The 17,163-nt window shown below is 36.9% G+C and overlaps 1 protein-coding gene across 1 annotated transcript in view; it reads left to right on the top strand.

Annotated features, from left to right (window-relative positions):
* Positions 1–1,605: 1,605 nt before the first annotated feature.
* The window catches only part of LOC120514312, a 29,789-nt gene continuing 14,231 nt past the window's right edge, over positions 1,606–17,163 (top strand). The window contains exon 1 of the mRNA XM_039734638.1: positions 1,606–1,634. Coding sequence (XP_039590572.1) covers positions 1,606–1,634 — 29 coding nt within the window. The remainder of the gene's footprint in view (positions 1,635–17,163) is intronic.

Genomic DNA, 17,163 nt, shown 5'->3' with positions numbered 1-17,163 from the left:
AAGTAAACTGTAAGGAATGAGCCTGCCAAATTTCAGCCTTCTACCTACACGGGAAGTTGGAGAATTAGTGACGTTGGAAAGTTCAATATGATGGCCGACAGTGGCGTCATACCTACCGAAATAAATACGTACATCTGTTTTGGTTAGCGCAGGGAAGCTACCTACCAAATTTTGTGAAGATGGGGTCAGCCTTCTAACTGCACGGGAAGTTGGAAAGTTCAATATGGCGGCCGAGAGTGGCGTCAAACTATCAAAATAAGTACGTACATCGGTTTTGGTTAGCGAAGGGAAGCCGCCTACCAAATTTCGTGAAGATGGGGCCATAAATAAGAAAGTTCAACATGGCGGACGTTGTCGACCGTTATTAACCGTTATGACCGTTACGTGTAGAATTTCGAAATGAAACCTGCTTAACTTTTATAAGTAAGCTGTAAGGAATAAGCCTGCCAAATTTCAGCCTTCTACCTACATGGGAAGTTGGAGAATTAGTGATGAGTGAGTGAGTGAGTGAGTGAGTGAGTGAGTCAGTCAGTCAGTCAGTCAGTGAGGGCTTTGCCTTTTATTAGTATAGATTTCATTTTGTCCGTAACATTCCTGCAAACCGTTATGAAATACGACTTGAAATAAAACTGTCACTTTCACTCGTCAAAGTTGAGAGGGTGGGCTCTAACACGTCCTCTAGTTACTGATTGGTGAATCAATAGCACAAGAATTAATTAGAAAAATGCTTACTGCTGCCGATGAAATGGAATCTGCCGAAGATATTTCGTATTTTAGAGAGAGATGAAAAGATTTATCGGAAGAAATTACAATGTTGGCGGCCCTTTTAGACTCCGATATAGATGAAACTATTTTTGAAATTATCGAAGAACAGGTGGAACGGACTCAACTACACTCCAGTTATCGGAGAAGACGATCACAAGGCGAATGAGCCAGTTTGATATACGGTAAGCTGCAACGGCTATATTAGTTTAGATACTTTGAAATGGAATGCCCAAAGCAGCTCCAACTAATATTTTGAACTGAGTATTTGACCCTTGTTTTACGAGTATAAAGTCAGGTGCATATTCACAGCTACTTTTTCAAACAACTCTACAGCTCTGATCAGTGGCAAAGTTCTCTGACACCTCAAATCAACAACAATCAGCACCCATGGGCTTCTCTGAGCAGCTGCCTAACACCCTGAAAAATAATGAAAATGATGCTCACAAAACAGGAGAAGGTGACAAGAAGATTGGAAAGCATTTTCAGGTAGCCGTTTCCTCAGTTGGTAATGTTAAGAAATGGCAGTTAACAGGAACAGCATACAGTGGAGGTCAAGCTGAGTTCTGGAAGACCAAGAAAACCTTATGAAAGAACTGCTCATAAGATTGCTAGAAATAAAAATAAAAAGTCTGGTTTCACTGCAGAAAACCTTCAGGAAGATTTAGCAAACTCTGTAGTGGAGGTGCACTGTACTACTGTACCTCCTGAACAAATATGACCATCAGAAGAAAACCTTTCCCACATCCTAGCCATAAAATTTAACACCTGAACTTTGCAAATGAACATCTAAACAAGCCTGATGCATTTTAGAATGAGGTCCTTTGGACTGATAAAGTCAAAATGGAACATTTTGGCCACTATGTGCAAAGGTATGTTTGGAGAAAAAAGGGTGCCAAATTCCAGAAAAAGAACACTTCTCCAACTATTAAGCATGGGGTGGATCAATCATGGTTTGGTTTCGTGTTGCAGCTAGCGGCATAGGGAACATGTAATTAATAGAGGGAAGAATAGATTCAAATAAGTACCTGCAAATTTCAGAAGCAAACATCACACCATCTGTAAAGAAGTTGAAGTTATAAAGAGGACGGGTCCTACAACAAGATAATGACCCGAAACACACCTCAAAATCTACAATGAAAAACCACAAAAGGCACAGGTTGACAGTTTTGACATGGCCCTCACAGTCCTCCGACCTAAACATTATTGAAAATCTGTGGACAGCTCTCAAAGGAGCAGTGCATGCCAGATGGCCCAAGAATCTAGCAGAATTAGAAGCCTTTTGCAAGTATGAATGGGTGAAATACCCCCATTTTCAGCTGGCCACAAAAAGCATTTATAAGCAGTGATACTTGCCAAAGGGGAGTTAGTAAGTACTGACCATGTGCCCAAACCTTTGCTTTATGCCCTTTTAATTTTTTGTGAATGATGGAAATAAAAATGTAACCCTGCTTAAAATATTAAAGAAATGTGTCATGTTTAACTTTATGCCTTTTGGTGATCAGTTCATCTTCTGCTCAATTAACTATTCACAGTAACAAACATTTAAAGCAATGGGGCCCAAACTTTTTCATGCCACTGTACTATTTGCACTAGGCAGTAGGAAACTTACACTTTTTGCCATTTATGTTCCTCCACCATATTAACCTTCCTTTTTTTTTGTTACTAACTAAACAGTACCTAAATTTTGATTTTTATGAATTCATTGTTCATTACAACTAATTATGTCAATTACTGAGGTGCAGGTTCTTTATTCCTCTTTTTTTGTCTCCCATGTAGGTCAGTTAATAAATTTTATTTGTCTACTTGACTTTCAATCTATCCTTTGCTGTTCTTTATTGTGAAAGAGTAATTTTATAATAACATAGCATTCATTTTAAAGAAATAGCATAAAGGGTTACTACATATCAGGAACCTGTTCAGGCATACCAGGAAACCAGATGAAGGTCAAGTAAACAACAGAGACAAAGATGTAATACACAAAATGTACTGATGACTAAGAGATGACTAAGAAGTCAGCAGATGTCCTGTGAACAGCCAGATTGGGCAGTTGTTATAAACACAGAAATTTCAAGGGTGGTGGCTCAACCCAAAAGGTATAAGAAGACCCATAATATAATATAATGGACTTTTATTTTATAGAAGTCACTTGGGGGTAAACCAAAAAATCAACCAGAGTAAATGTATGCATTGATTGACACTGTTATATAAATTCAGTTGCTTATAAAAAGGCCTACACCTTTAATATCTGACCATTCTCATCATGTCAAGGACTGCTGTGAGAGATCCGTGCTGCAGGTGAAGTAAATGACGTAGATGGGTAAGCTTTTATTCTCCTGCCTGATTATTGACTCAAAAAAGGTTTTATCAGACTTGTTAGAAAATAAATTACTTTATTTAATTAGGATGTTCATTTCTACCACAATATTCAGTCTTTCTCATCTATAACAAAACCTGTTTCTGCATTGTGTGTAACAATAAGATCATTAGGGAGTGCGACATTCTTCTCTTACTCTAGCATCAAAGAACATCAATCACTTACATTCCCAACTGAATTTTGCACACCATTTTTAATTTTATTCTTGAATTTTTCTTTGGGCCTTTCAGATGATCCATTAGTTTTCTTTATTCTTTCAAGTCCCTTCTTGGCCATGTTTTGGGGATGTCTCACAGGCTTGGCTCTATGGCATACTGTCTCAAAATTTCTTTCTACCATTCTATCCTACACAATTGATTTTCAACCTCTCTGTCTCTCTTTCAACTGAAAATATTCTATTTAGGACCAGAAGGCAAAAGGATAACCAACCCCCAACCCCAAAATATAGTAGAAATGTAGTCAAAATTAGTTCTGAAACACATACAGGAAAAAAAACAAAACCAAAATTTGCACAAAACACCATTCCAAACTCATGTGACAGGTGTCTGGTCACACTTGTAGGTAATCTAACCTAAACACAGTTAAAATATCCAACTACGCCACCCAGTTTTATTAAGAGTCTGGGAACTCTTGAAATTTCAAAACAATGGCACACAGGATTCTTTAAATTGTGTGGTGAGTAAACACACAAATGAAAGATGTGGCCACAATTTCAAGAGAAACTACAGTAACTAGCATTACACAAGACAATATAAAATATACCAAGAAGATAAAAGTAGATAAGAGTCTAAAAAGATCAAGAGCGAAACCCTTTTAAAAAGAGAGTACACAGTCCACCCTCTAAAATTCCAATAAAACATAACAATGGAGGATACAAGCTTTGGTGGTGCAAAGTCCAAGTTGGGTTCTGTGTTACCACAACAGTTAATCTTCCAACTGTCCCAATGAAATGCTTTGTTCGACGAATGCTTTTTTCCCAAAAGAAGTCTGCTGGCTTCACTCTGTCTTTTTGTGAGTCTTCCCCCTCTTGCTGGACCTGGCGCCTCTCTTGTGAAACTTTCTCCCTGGAGGTAGGTATCACCATCTGTGTGCCTTGCATTCTGTCAGCCATGTACCCCAGTCTGCCTGCAATTTAATGTTCTCAGTACGAGTGAGCTTGACGGCATTCTTGGTGGACAGTCTCCCCACTACACTGTCTGCCCTTCCACACCATCCTCTAGACTTGCTCCATCCCTTCTGCTCTCTTTGTACCGTTCAAACACATCCACTGCCCAGAAATATATAACTGCTTCAGACTCTGCCTAGATCAATATGACAATCGATTAAACAATGGTAAATATCAATTTACTTCGCTTATCACTTTAAACACATTTTCATTGGTGAAAAAAAAGTATTGTTGTCTATTGTATACCACTGTATGCTGATTCGAAACCAATGTCCTCAGAACATGTTCATTTTCAAAGGAAGAAGCCAGTCCTGAATCACAATATTGTATGTTGATAAGATATCAATCAAAGCAGACTAATTTTCAAAGCAGGTGACTCTTTTGCAATAAAGGTAAATATCTATGTCCTGTAGACAGCCATTACAAAAACCTGTAACATAATTTTTCAGGAAATGTGCCTTTTGTCTTATGCCCAAGTCTCAACAAAAGGTTGCCTATTATCCCTTCATCTATGGGCTTTTACATTTATTATTACCTGTTTTTTTGCCTAAGAGAAAAAGAAAACCACCTATTGCACAAAAGTGTTCTCACTTTGACACTTAAAGTCATGAAAGCAAGCCACAAGTATTTTACACTGATGTAATCTTTAAATAATACCTCTTAACACTTTGATAATTTGTTTTAAGCACGTATTCCAAAATTGTAGATGCCAGGAGAAGCATTTTATTCCAATCTTTACTCCCCAGAAATTACTTAATGTCACACAACTTTATGGCATCATATAAAAGCATCAAGAACACGTTGCCATATACTGTACAAGGTGGCCAGTGATCCCAAGACAAATAATACAAAATGGTGGCACAAAATAAAATGGAACCCAAAATTAATAATGAAATGACAAAAAGGTTCAAATTAGGCAAAATGATAATAGAAATAACTAGAATAAGAAAAAAGTAATATATTGATGCAAATTCCACACAATCATAACAAAGACTGTACACTCTTTGGGTATAATTCTGGTAAATTTTCTACTATTGTATGTTTGAATTTCCTCATTTTTAATACTATAATTTTAGGAGCATCCAGCTCTTGTATCCTAAATTGGCAATCTTGTGCAAACCTTGTATAGTATACAGTCTTATTTATTGGAGTTGGGTGTTTTATTATTTTAAGTCAACTGTATTTCACTGTTGTTTTTTATTACTATATGTGACCTTTATTTACCTAATACAAGTTTTTGATCACAAAAAATTGAAAAGTGTTCACTGGCAAATAAGGGGATGCCTGGGACAAAAATGGCATTAAGGTGACAAGAAAGAAAAAAATAACCTATTACAAGATAGATAAATTGAGAGAGAGAGAGAGAGAGAGAAACCCACACTTGCACTGGGAGAACAAGTAAAGTATGGGTAGACAGGTACCACCATGGGGTGGTATGCACAATATATGCATTATGAAGACTTCAGCTAATTGAGCTAATGGCCCTGGAGATTCATAGAGTACCACAAAGCCCTGGGGCATAACCTAGAGGTAATTTAGTGGCACAGTTTGAACTCCACTCTTAGGTAGTGCAATGTTAAATCTAGAGTCAGGTGATACAGAAAGTTGAGCAGAGTGTAGCTGCTCACTTCTGAAGCCCAGCAATTCAGGAGCTCTGCTGAACAGCCAATCGAAATGTGTATTAAAGTCATATGATTTACACAGTAGAAAGTCAGATCAAGGTCTGGCTGCAGTGTGCAGTATTTGACGACAAGGTTGCTACCCAAGAAACAGAGGTACTACAAGACACACCAACCATAAGACACATCCATTCAACAGCTGTTCTTACCAATGAGTAATATAACCATCCCACAATCTTAATCTTATCCATAGTGTAAGGATGTTTTGTGAGAAAGAAGCATGAAAAATGCCTTGAAATGGGTGTGTTGTGTAAGACACAAATACTGGGTGTATTGGGTAACACCTCTGACGAATAAGACAAAGGCTGCTACACGTCATTGGATGTATGCTATTTAATTTGCTCCTCTGCAGCTAGGCTCTTTTGGGAAAGTTGAAAAATGGCTCAGTGTGACAAGAAGAGGCTAGAGGCTGAAAGAGTGAGTGCTCATGGTATGTCAGGAGAGTGAAAAGCAGGAAATTCACCTTATTCACTCTTAAAACAAACTCAAAGAGAAGAAGGCATTTTGTTGTTTTGTAGGTTATGTTTTTCCAATTTATTAGTCATCCCTCCCTTATGTTAGAAATGAAACATTTATTACTAGTAGGGGAGATAATTTAGATGTTCTCTTGTTACACAAGACTGAGCAATCAATAGTTTATCATAGTATATTTCTGCAAGAGCTGCCGTCATCCTCTGCAGGATGATGTCTTTTTTCATATTTAATTATCAGTACTGTTAGAAGTTAACTATATTTTCAATATTATGGACTTCAGTTACAGGTTTTATTTCCCATCTGGAATATTCCAGATTGAGTGAGAATGATTTATAGACGCACTCTACATCAGTGTGCTGGAGAAGACAGAATCTGCTGTACAGCCTATGCAACAAACTGTAAAGTCAAGAGTTGAATCTCCACATTAGCAATGCTTGATTTCATCTAATCTTTTGTCAGAGACGGGACACAAAAGTTACTCATGACTCATTGGAAGTTCAAGTTAGTTTTGTGTTCTCTGCAGTGTTGAAAGACAGGAATTTGTTTTGGGAGAAAAAGGAAAAAGTATAAAGAAATAAAGCTTTTCTGGAGCAAGACCTGGGAGGAACGTCTACAGCAGATGTGAGGTTATTAGAGCCAAAAATAGTTTGATGATGATTTTTGATGATAGTTGGGAGCTGCATAAAATGTTTTATCTCTTGATACAAGAATAAAAAAAAAACTTAATAGCAAATATGAAAGAACTATACTTATTTTCAGGCCATGGATTAGTAATGAATTATGAGACTACCTTACTAAAATATTCTTTATCATTCTCCTTGTTCCCACATTAAGCATGAGTTAAGTAACTACTTATAGTGAAAAGTTAGTTGAAGTGTTTATCATATTTTTATTTTTTTTATTTATTTTTTATGAATTTTATTACAATCCATACAAAGCAATCAAGTTTTTACAAAGAGAAAAATTAAGTTAAGAACAGATCGATCCCCACCCCTGAGAGATATTTTTATATCCAACTATTTAATTTTACAAGTCATTACCATTGTCTTAGACTAGCTTGACAAACTGATACAATGTTGCTTTAGTTTTCTGAACCTGTGTTTTCAATGTTGCATTTCAGGAGGACATTATATAAAATAATATAACATTCGTAAACCCCAAACCAGTTTAGAGTTGGAAGTGATCAGTGCCTATCCCGGCAGCACTAAGTAACAAGCAGAAAAAGGCACTAGAAAAGGGTGCCAGTCCATCATAGTGTCCACTCACACAAACACCCACAGTACAGATTTGGAATCATCAGTTCAACTAACTAGAATGTCTTTAAGGATAGGGGCTGGGTTAGAGTGGGTTAAGGCACAGGGACGGACTAAGAATATTCGGGCAGTGACTGGGTGTGAGCTTTAAACCCAAAAAGTTGGATCCATGAGACATCACTTAACTAATTAAAAGTTATAGTATAGGGCTGCAACCCACTGAATGCCTCTAACTATAATGCTGCAGAACAATTTTTCACCTTCTGTTTTCGCTATATATCTGATGGTAACAAACTCTTCTCAAACTCTCTAGACTGTGGCCTTCTATACTGGGGAGAACATTGTTTGTATATGTCTTTACTAATAACAAGTTGAATCCAGTCCAATTCATATTTTTTATATATCCCAGGAAGTATGGATTCTGATTCTTGAATTGAATTAACTGACCACGTTCATGTGTAGATCTGAATATGAGTTAAATTCTTAGAATGTAATGTAGACATGATGCAGGCACTAGAGGCACATTAACTTTGATACTATGTAGTAATTGTTAATCAAATATTCCGAAATGAACATTATTACAAAATATTTATAGGATTTTTTTAGTGGGGATTCCAGGAATGCACCCAGCTTTGGACAGATCCACATACACTCACAGACAGAGACACCAATCGAACAAATGAGTGAAATATATTAAGTGTAAAATCAAATATAAACAACAAAAATCAGATAACCTTCCCCTTCCCTTTCGGCGATACAAATATAACACACAATAATCAACCACAAAAATAAACACTCACGACAATGTCCTTATCACGACAAGGGGTGAGACTTGTGGGAGCACTCCCTCTGAAGACTAATCTACAACTATTCACATGAGAGACAGTCATGAAACAGTCCATTGATCCTTGCGAGAAACAATCCAGGGTATAAATGATTTCACTTTGGTTTATGTTACATGGGACACACGGGATACTCAGAAACACATACTTCACCTGCTGCTTCACTGGCCACTTTTCAAATTTCCCACTGGCTCTTCTTGTCCCTAGTATGCCCTGTGCCTGTTTCAGACATCCAATGAGGGCTGCTGGGAAATGGAGTCCTTCTATTGGTAGAACTGCTACTGTTAATGAAAGTGCTACTGCTAATGCAACTCACTAAATAAGCCTGCAGTCTAAATGAAAGTAAAACACATGAGTATACGCCCTCAGCTGAGTGTGCTTGCCATCTTCTTTAGAGTCACCCTGATAAAAGATGTTTCTGTAGCACAAACATTTCCTGTACTGTTCTAGTTATGAAATAATAATTCTGCTTGCAGAACTCTTCCTGTCACAGATGGTAACTGTCACATACCTCAGTCTGCCTCCAACCTAAAACTAACCATGCTCAAAGTAATGTTTGTCCTTCATTAAAAACTGTTATGACTTTTTGAGTATTTTCTACTCAGCTCTTTGTTCAGAGTATTAAAAATAATTGAGGCTGTATACGACAGGTTTTCAATGTTGTTTCTTGAAATAATATATTATTGAATTTCATAGGGGCGGCAAGGTGGAGTAGTAGGTAGTGCTGCCGCCTCACAGTTAGGAGATCGAGGTTCGCCTCCTGGGTTCTCTCTGCGTGGTTTGCATGTTCTCCCTGTGTCTGTGTGGGTTTCCTCCCAGAGTCCAAAGACATGCAGGTTAGGTGCATTGGCGATTCTAAATTGTCCCTTGTGTGTGTGTGTGTGTGTGCCCTGCGGTGGGCTGGCCCCCTGCCTGGGGTTTGTTTCCTGCCTTGTGCTCTGTGTTGGCTGGGACTGGCTTCAGCAGACCCCCGTGACCCTGTAGTTAGGATGTAGAGGGTTGGATAATGGATGGATGAATTTTATAGTTAAGAGAAAAGACACCACTGGAAAAAACTGCAATTGTCAATGTGACAAAACACAATGGTAGTTTGAACAATCAGTGAATACTTGATTACCACCATCACCATTATCAAGTCAGCACAATATCAACAACTGTGCTTCATTTTTGGTCCAGGATGCGGAAACTTTATTGTTATTCTTTTAAACAGCAGCCATCAAATCATTGGCAAAGAAGTGCCTGTTAAAAGTATGATTTGTTGTATAGTCCATATAATGAAGAATCAAGTGCATTAAAATGTAATTTTAGTTTTAGAAATTATGCATTTCAAGTCTTTCAAAAGAACTAGGCACAATACATTATAGAACAATTAATCATAAAAATGGCATTATTCACAGTGTGAATCTTTTCAGTGGAGTTTCAAAGAACACCCTTAAAAGACCTCATTTGTGACCTCTAATTTTATGCTATGGCATTCTTATAAGTCTGAATGGAGAGAGGAGAGCAAAAATGCTTTATTGTAAAGGGAGCAAGTTCTAACCCCAATGAGAACTTTTCATTTCATTTTTTCTTATGTGTTTTTCTTTTTTTCTGGTAAATGGAATTATGACAGATCGCTGTTTACAACAGATAGCTTCACATACAGCATATTAACATATAAGGTCAGAACATGATGGATTATGGCACAAGAAACTTGTTCCATATTAAATGATATTAATAGCAGAATCCTACAAATATCAACTTGGGATGTCTACTGTTTTTAATAATGATATATATATTTAAGGTAACCTATTAGATGTTTAAGTTTGCCTTTTAAAGCAGCTAGATTACCAAGAATAAGCACTATTACAGAATAGTTTTGGACAAAATTTGTATTTGAACAGATATGCGATAATGTAAACACGTGTAATATTGTGTATTTCTGAAGTAAAAGTGTTTTGAAATTTAAAGATAGGTCTTATGAGGAAAAACCTGGTAATTTACTGATCTTTTGTCTACGTATAGGCATAAGTGATTTAAAAGGCTAATAAGATCTTAAGGTAGATGTCATTGTATGCTGTGTAAAGAAGACTTGGAAACACATCTGGGGAGTCACTGTTTACTGGTGGTGAACTTATTATTAAAGGTGTAGAATGGAGAAAGTGTCAGTGATCTGCAGTAATTCTTTCTGTGACTCATCTTTACTACAGAATGATATGAATAGGCAAACTGGATCTTTTATAACTTGCCAACCAGGCGAGGTAAAGGGTTGGACAGAGACAGGACATACAGGCCTGCATCCTGTTCTGGAGGTTTTCAGCTAAAAAGAATTTAGACAGACATTTAACTCTGTGGGCATTCTCTGAACCCTGAGTTACCTATAATTCGGTCTTTGGATGGCTGGTGGAATGGTCACATTCTGGATGGTTATGTGGGGTGCAGTTTAAAAGAGATTGTGCTTCAGCTATAATGCATTTGACAATCCATATCTGGTATTAGGCAATTGGAAATTAAGGAGTGATATGATAGAAATGCTTTCAATAATGAAGCAAGAAAATTAGGTAATCATGATCTTTGCAGCTCCTGTACCGACCTATCCTACACTACACTATTATTTCGTTTTACAACATGTATTATAGATATATTTAGTGTATTGTCTCATGCTTAGTAAGTACTTGGGGTGGGTGTTTGGCAAAAACGTGTCTTGCTTCAAGCAGCTTTTGTAACACACTGGCCATGTGAAGAACTGACATATGATGTGGAAAATTGCTACATAGTACAATATTTACAATATTACTTACAATATTATGAAACTTCAGCACCTTGGCCATTAAATTGTTAACTTCCATCCAATCTTTTACTTGACCTCTGACCAAAACTTCATTATTTAAGCAACCATACTTCCAATCAGTGTACACCACCAGTTCAATTCTTGCTGTTTTATTTTTCTTTGTCTTTAAGATGCATTGTGCAACTTCGTATATCTGATATTTAGTTATTAGATTAGTTAAAATTCATTAATTCCAAGGGAAAACTACATTGCATACAGCTGCAGAAACATAAAAAATGATACAGACTCACAGAACAAATAATACAGCCAATAAATCAATTGATACATAAATAAATAAATAAATGTTTATTGTGCAGTGAACTTAAAGAGTATGTCAGGATTTAGGATTCAATTGCCTGCTAGCAGTGGGTAGAAAAGACCATAGACATAGAATTACTAGACGCCACATGACCAGCAGTATTGTTCGTCAACGTCGCCGCCATATTGCGAGTGGCACTGCTGTGGAGTGAAGTAATGGATAAAGATGCTTCATGCATGTGCTACTTGGGATTGTGCAAACCACTGCACGCTCCAAACCAGATCCCAGTGGATTACATTTCATAGGTAAGGCTGAACAATTGTTTTGGTTATATTTGGCCATTAGAAAATCCCATTTTATAACCTTAACTTTGGCTACGCCATGCTAAGCTAGCAAAGCTATGCATGTATGTGCTCAAGTGAGCCTCAAAACAACGTTTTGGCTAAACGTATTTAGTCACTAACTATGTAGATTGTTGTTAGCTGTTAACATTTCTCAAACTCTGAAGGTTTCCCAAAGAAATCCATCTCAGGAAGCAGTGGGAGGTAGCCCTTAGACGGGATTTTGAGAAAGCTATCCTGTGATGTGTGCCATGCTAGTTTGGTAACAGATGCTGTACCGGCATCATATGATCAAAGCTACCACTTGCTCACATTAAAAAACAAAGGAGGTTTAATGATTCCTTCTGAGGGTACAATCAAGGTGGTCAAAGTAGCTGAGCGTGTTATACGACAGTCAACATTAGGGCAAGCTGTCCGTGTATCTTTGATCAATCAGTTTGTTTGGGCTGAGATTGGTTCAGATGATGATTTGAAATTGACAAGCATCATTTTATGCTCATGTCTTTAGTTGTGTCTGTCTTCCACAATCTAAGGCTGCACCATACTGCCAGACTGAATATTCTCTAATTACAGGATCTGAGTGAGCGAGAGGGAGTGTAAGTCTGGAGGAGATCAGTGAGGTAGGGGGGAGCAAGACTGTGAAGAGCTTTAAATGTTAAGAGCGGTATTTTGTATTGTATTCAGTAGTGAACAGGGAGCCAGTGAAGTTGAGAGAGAATAAGTGTAACATGTTCAGTGGATTTAGAACAGGTTATTATCCTTGCAGCAGAATTTTGAATAAGTTGTAAGCGATGGATACGTTTTTGTGAGATGCCAGATAGAATAGCATTACAATAATCTATACGTGAGGTGACTAGGGCATTAACTAATACTTCAGTACTGTGTTGCGTAAGAACAGGACAAAGTCTAGAAATGTTTCAGAGGTGGAAGAAGGCAGTCTGAGAAATGTTACTTATATTGGAGGAATTATTTAATCATAATAAAAATAAAAATAATAATTATTATTATTATTATTATTTAATAATTGCCATTATTAGTGTATAAATGGATATAAATAATTGCATTTAAACTGTTCGCCAAAATCTGTTGTATGTAAACGATACTGTTTTAAACGTTATTGTATTTTCATCAGAAAACCCAGTTTCCACATCTACCTGTATTAGTTTAAATGGCACTTTTGCCACTCGCAATATGGCAGATGCGCTGATGTATCGTGTCAACTGGGCAACACAGTGAATGCGGCGTCTATCTACAGTATATATGTCTATGGAAAAGACTCCCAGATGTGTTTCTTAGCACAACATGGTGGATTAAGCCTATGGCTAAAAGTGTTCCAAGAGAGCACCTCCTGGAGTAGATGGAGCCATTTTCTCATGATGGCATCCAGTTTTGCCCCCATCCTCTATATATGTATTTATTTTTAAAATGGAATATTTTTCTATTGCTCTGTTCAGTAATTTGTGTCTTTTATTTCATTCTGCTATTTACTGTATTGCTGCTGTGTGTTTCTGCACCAGTGAGACTTAGCAACAAATGCGTTACTTGCCCAAAGGTATAATAACAGTAAATTGAACTGAGTATATCAAAAGGTAATAGATTAGGTCATGATGAGGTCAGTTTTTCTCAATTTCTTTTTGCCATTTTTTTTAGAAAACTTTATTATTATTATGTATGGGTGTTTTTAAATTCCTTAAATTAAAAAAAATGTGAGTTATATCTTAATCCAGCAGGAGAGGAAAGTATTAAAAAATATATATTGTGTGAATTTGTTGTTCGCTGTTGTCAGGCAACATATAATAATTTAAAATGCTATTTTATATAAATAGTAAACTCAATGTTGTTTCCAGTGAATCTGTACGTTTACACATTTTGTTCCCGTGAACTGTTTGGTTTATAGCTCTGTGTATATCAAGCATACTCTCCTTCTTACATACATCTTCTGATACAATGATACACATCATCAGTGATATAGCTGATTGTTATTGGGTGTCTTGGGTGTTTCAACATCATATACCCTCACATGGGTTACCCAATAGAGGTCCACTTCCACCTTTGTCTTAGTAGCATTGGTCCATGACTCACTTGTACTCTGCCACAGCCATCTTGAGGTCCTCACTGCTGACTCTGTGCTTTTTCTGATGGCCTGCTTTCTTTGTACTCCCTTGATGCAAAGGGACTGTCCAGCAAACCATCTACAGCTCACCTCTATGGGCAAATATCATGGCTGTCACCCTTGCCTGAGTCTGCATACCTAGCTTGTTTCTGTAGATCTCATCCTGTCTTCCCAGGGGACTGTGAGGTCCAGCATGACCACTTGTTTTGATGACCCTGATGAAAGCATCATGTCTGGCATAAGCATGGTCACAGTTATGGACTCCCCAGGTTGACCTTTAACTGTAAGTTTTGGGTTTGGTTGTACCTGGGTCTTCTCCCTATCTTAATAAAGAAAATCATCAAATGTACTGGACAGTGGTGCTTGTGCTGGATAATGGCTGAGGTGATGATATCTTCTAAAATCTTCAGCACTTGATCATGGCACCACCAGTAGCGCCCCGTCTCCCATGGCTTTTGGGCAACTGCTAAGAATATGCACTAGTGTCCCTGTTCTAGAACATGCCAGTGTTTCAGCTTTGCCCCACCTGTAGAGGTTAGATGGGCTGGGGAGCATGTCATAGACTGACTAGATCTAGAAATTTATGTAATGGAGTTCAGAATTCCATTGCTTTTCCCAAGATCTTTAAAGGCCCAAAGCTTGATGCCATGCTGTTGTTCCTAAATAGTAATTCATCACTTTTTTATTATTTTTAAGTTATTTCTTAAATATGTTAATTTATGTTTTTGTATTCTTGTACTTGTGCATTTAAGTTTGAATACTTTCCTTGTACTTTGCGAGTGGAACCTCAGAAGGCAAGGCCACCCTGACATCACTGCTGCCCTCAGCCTTTATAATTCAGGCTAGGGAACAGGTCCTCCAGTTGTTAACTGATTGTTGAAGAGTGCATTAGCTGTGACTATTTTTGGTTTCTGGATGTTTTCAATGTCTTTGGATTTCAATTATTGGATAACGGTTTAAGACGTGTTTGCTGTGACTTGCCTTTTTAGGCAAACCTTTTTGTGTCATTTTTGTCATTTCCTTTGCTTTTGCCATTTTGGTTCTTCTTTTGTTAATTATAAATTCATTCCATTATAAATATTCATTGCTGGACTTATGTCTTAAGCCAGAGGTTTGACAGTTTCCTCTCCTATAAAGGGCATTTTTTTATATTTTGAGACATTTAGAATATTTTTAAACGTGAAAAGCCTCTTTAGCATTTTGGGCCAATGTCTACCTATGGAGTTTGGGGTTAGACTGCCTGGGCTGGACAAATCAGAGAAAATTCTGGCCTGATTTCTGGATCTTTTTTGCTATTTGTTGAACAGTTAATCATAACACAATAAGATACTCAGCATTTCTGTGACATCCAGCAGTGTTTAACAGATAGTTATCCTGATGCAAAAAGACATTCATTTACATTTTTCCTTTAGACTGTTTCTACATTACAGTACTTTCTGTAGAGAAATATTTGTCAAACGTAAAGACTCAAATATTGTATAACTCACTCAAGAGTAAAGTATAAACTGTACAGGAGGTTTTATCTACTTTTCTATGGTGCAGGTCATAAAATGCCAACTTACAACTAGAAATTATGAAGGGGTGCACCTTTCACAGATAGCCTCATATAGCAACCAAAGCACACATTAAATAATAACACCATTCTGTCTAACCTTAATGCTTTGCAAAATATTCCTGGAAATCTTCATTTTGTGATCCACAAGCTAGACAAGAAATGGTGTCAATTACTTATTGCTGTCTGATGCAGCCCTCAGGATTTGATAATACACAATAACTTCAGAGAACAAAGATTTGATTTTGGGAAAATGTTTGCTTAATTTAAATTTAATAGTTTTAATCAAATATTTCATTCCAATATACAGTTTTGGGGTACACTTTATGTGTTTTCATAAGTGGTGACCTTTTAAGTCACAGAGTTATTTACATCTTTCCCTGCAAATCACATGGCCATGTGCTTTGGCCACCATGCTTGCAAAATGGTGTTGCCCATATAAGAAATAAAATTGTGCTGCAAATGGTATAAAAATGATTTCCAAAACCGTTAATAGTTTGGTTTTTTTACCCAGAATTTTACATAGATTATTTGAAATCACCCCTAATTAGGCTGAATTGTGAATTTTAAACTTGAATGAGAGCAAAAGCAAATTAGAAAGAAAACTCCATCATAACACTTGCTTGTTTAATGAATCTGTTCAACATAACAATACAATGCAAATTATCTGTATTTGTGTGTGTCTTGACAGTACAATATGTATTCACTCTTTTGACATAATTCATTTTAATCCTTTGTCTTATAACACGTGTCTTTTGAGTTAGAAATGTTAAATGACTGAGCCCATAGTGTGCCAAAAGCTAAATGTGACTTGGGCAAAGCACACTCAAAACAATTGGCATCGTGAGGCAAACAAGACTATTGTAATGTATGAACGTATAGTAAAAACATTTGATTCCTTGTATTATTTATTCATTTTTAGAAGTGATTTATTTTTGGAAACCTATGTTAAAACATGTATAATTGTGTTTAGAGCAAATTTAAGAATGACTCATGCTTTTCATGCCAAGCAACAACTACCTTTCTTGCAAAAGCAGAAATGTTGCCTAGTGATTTTGTTTAGTTTAGTTGTAAGTCTCCGAGCAACTGATAACAAACATTTTTAGAATACATGTGTGATGTTAGCAAGTAAAGGAGACTCACTGTCTTCTTGAAAAGAGTAACATTGACAACTGCAAAGCACAGTGACATGAGCTGTCAAAGTGATGATGTTGAAATGTAGGCATTGATGGTTATACATATAATAAGGCAGCTGAGACAATATGGATATGTATAAAAATTGTGACAGCTCTGCACATACAGAGAGCAACACTAGAGGCTAAACCATAAGGAAAAGTTGCTACTTTAATACTAACATTACAAAAAGAGGAATTATCACTTGAAGAACACAATGTAGAAAAAACAGAAGTTAAACAATTAACTTTCTGCTCTGTTGCCCCACCTAGAATGCACATTTTTGATCCAGAACCCATCTCACCAATAGAGTGGATTGTCCATTGTCTATGACAGCATCACACACAAGCACAGTATCCTGTCC

The sequence above is a fragment of the Polypterus senegalus genome, chromosome 14, assembly GCF_016835505.1.
Source record: "Polypterus senegalus isolate Bchr_013 chromosome 14, ASM1683550v1, whole genome shotgun sequence".
NCBI lineage: Eukaryota > Metazoa > Chordata > Cladistia > Polypteriformes > Polypteridae > Polypterus > Polypterus senegalus.
The sequence above is the reverse complement of the archived record's forward strand: the minus strand, read 5'-3'. Positions and strand labels throughout refer to the sequence as shown.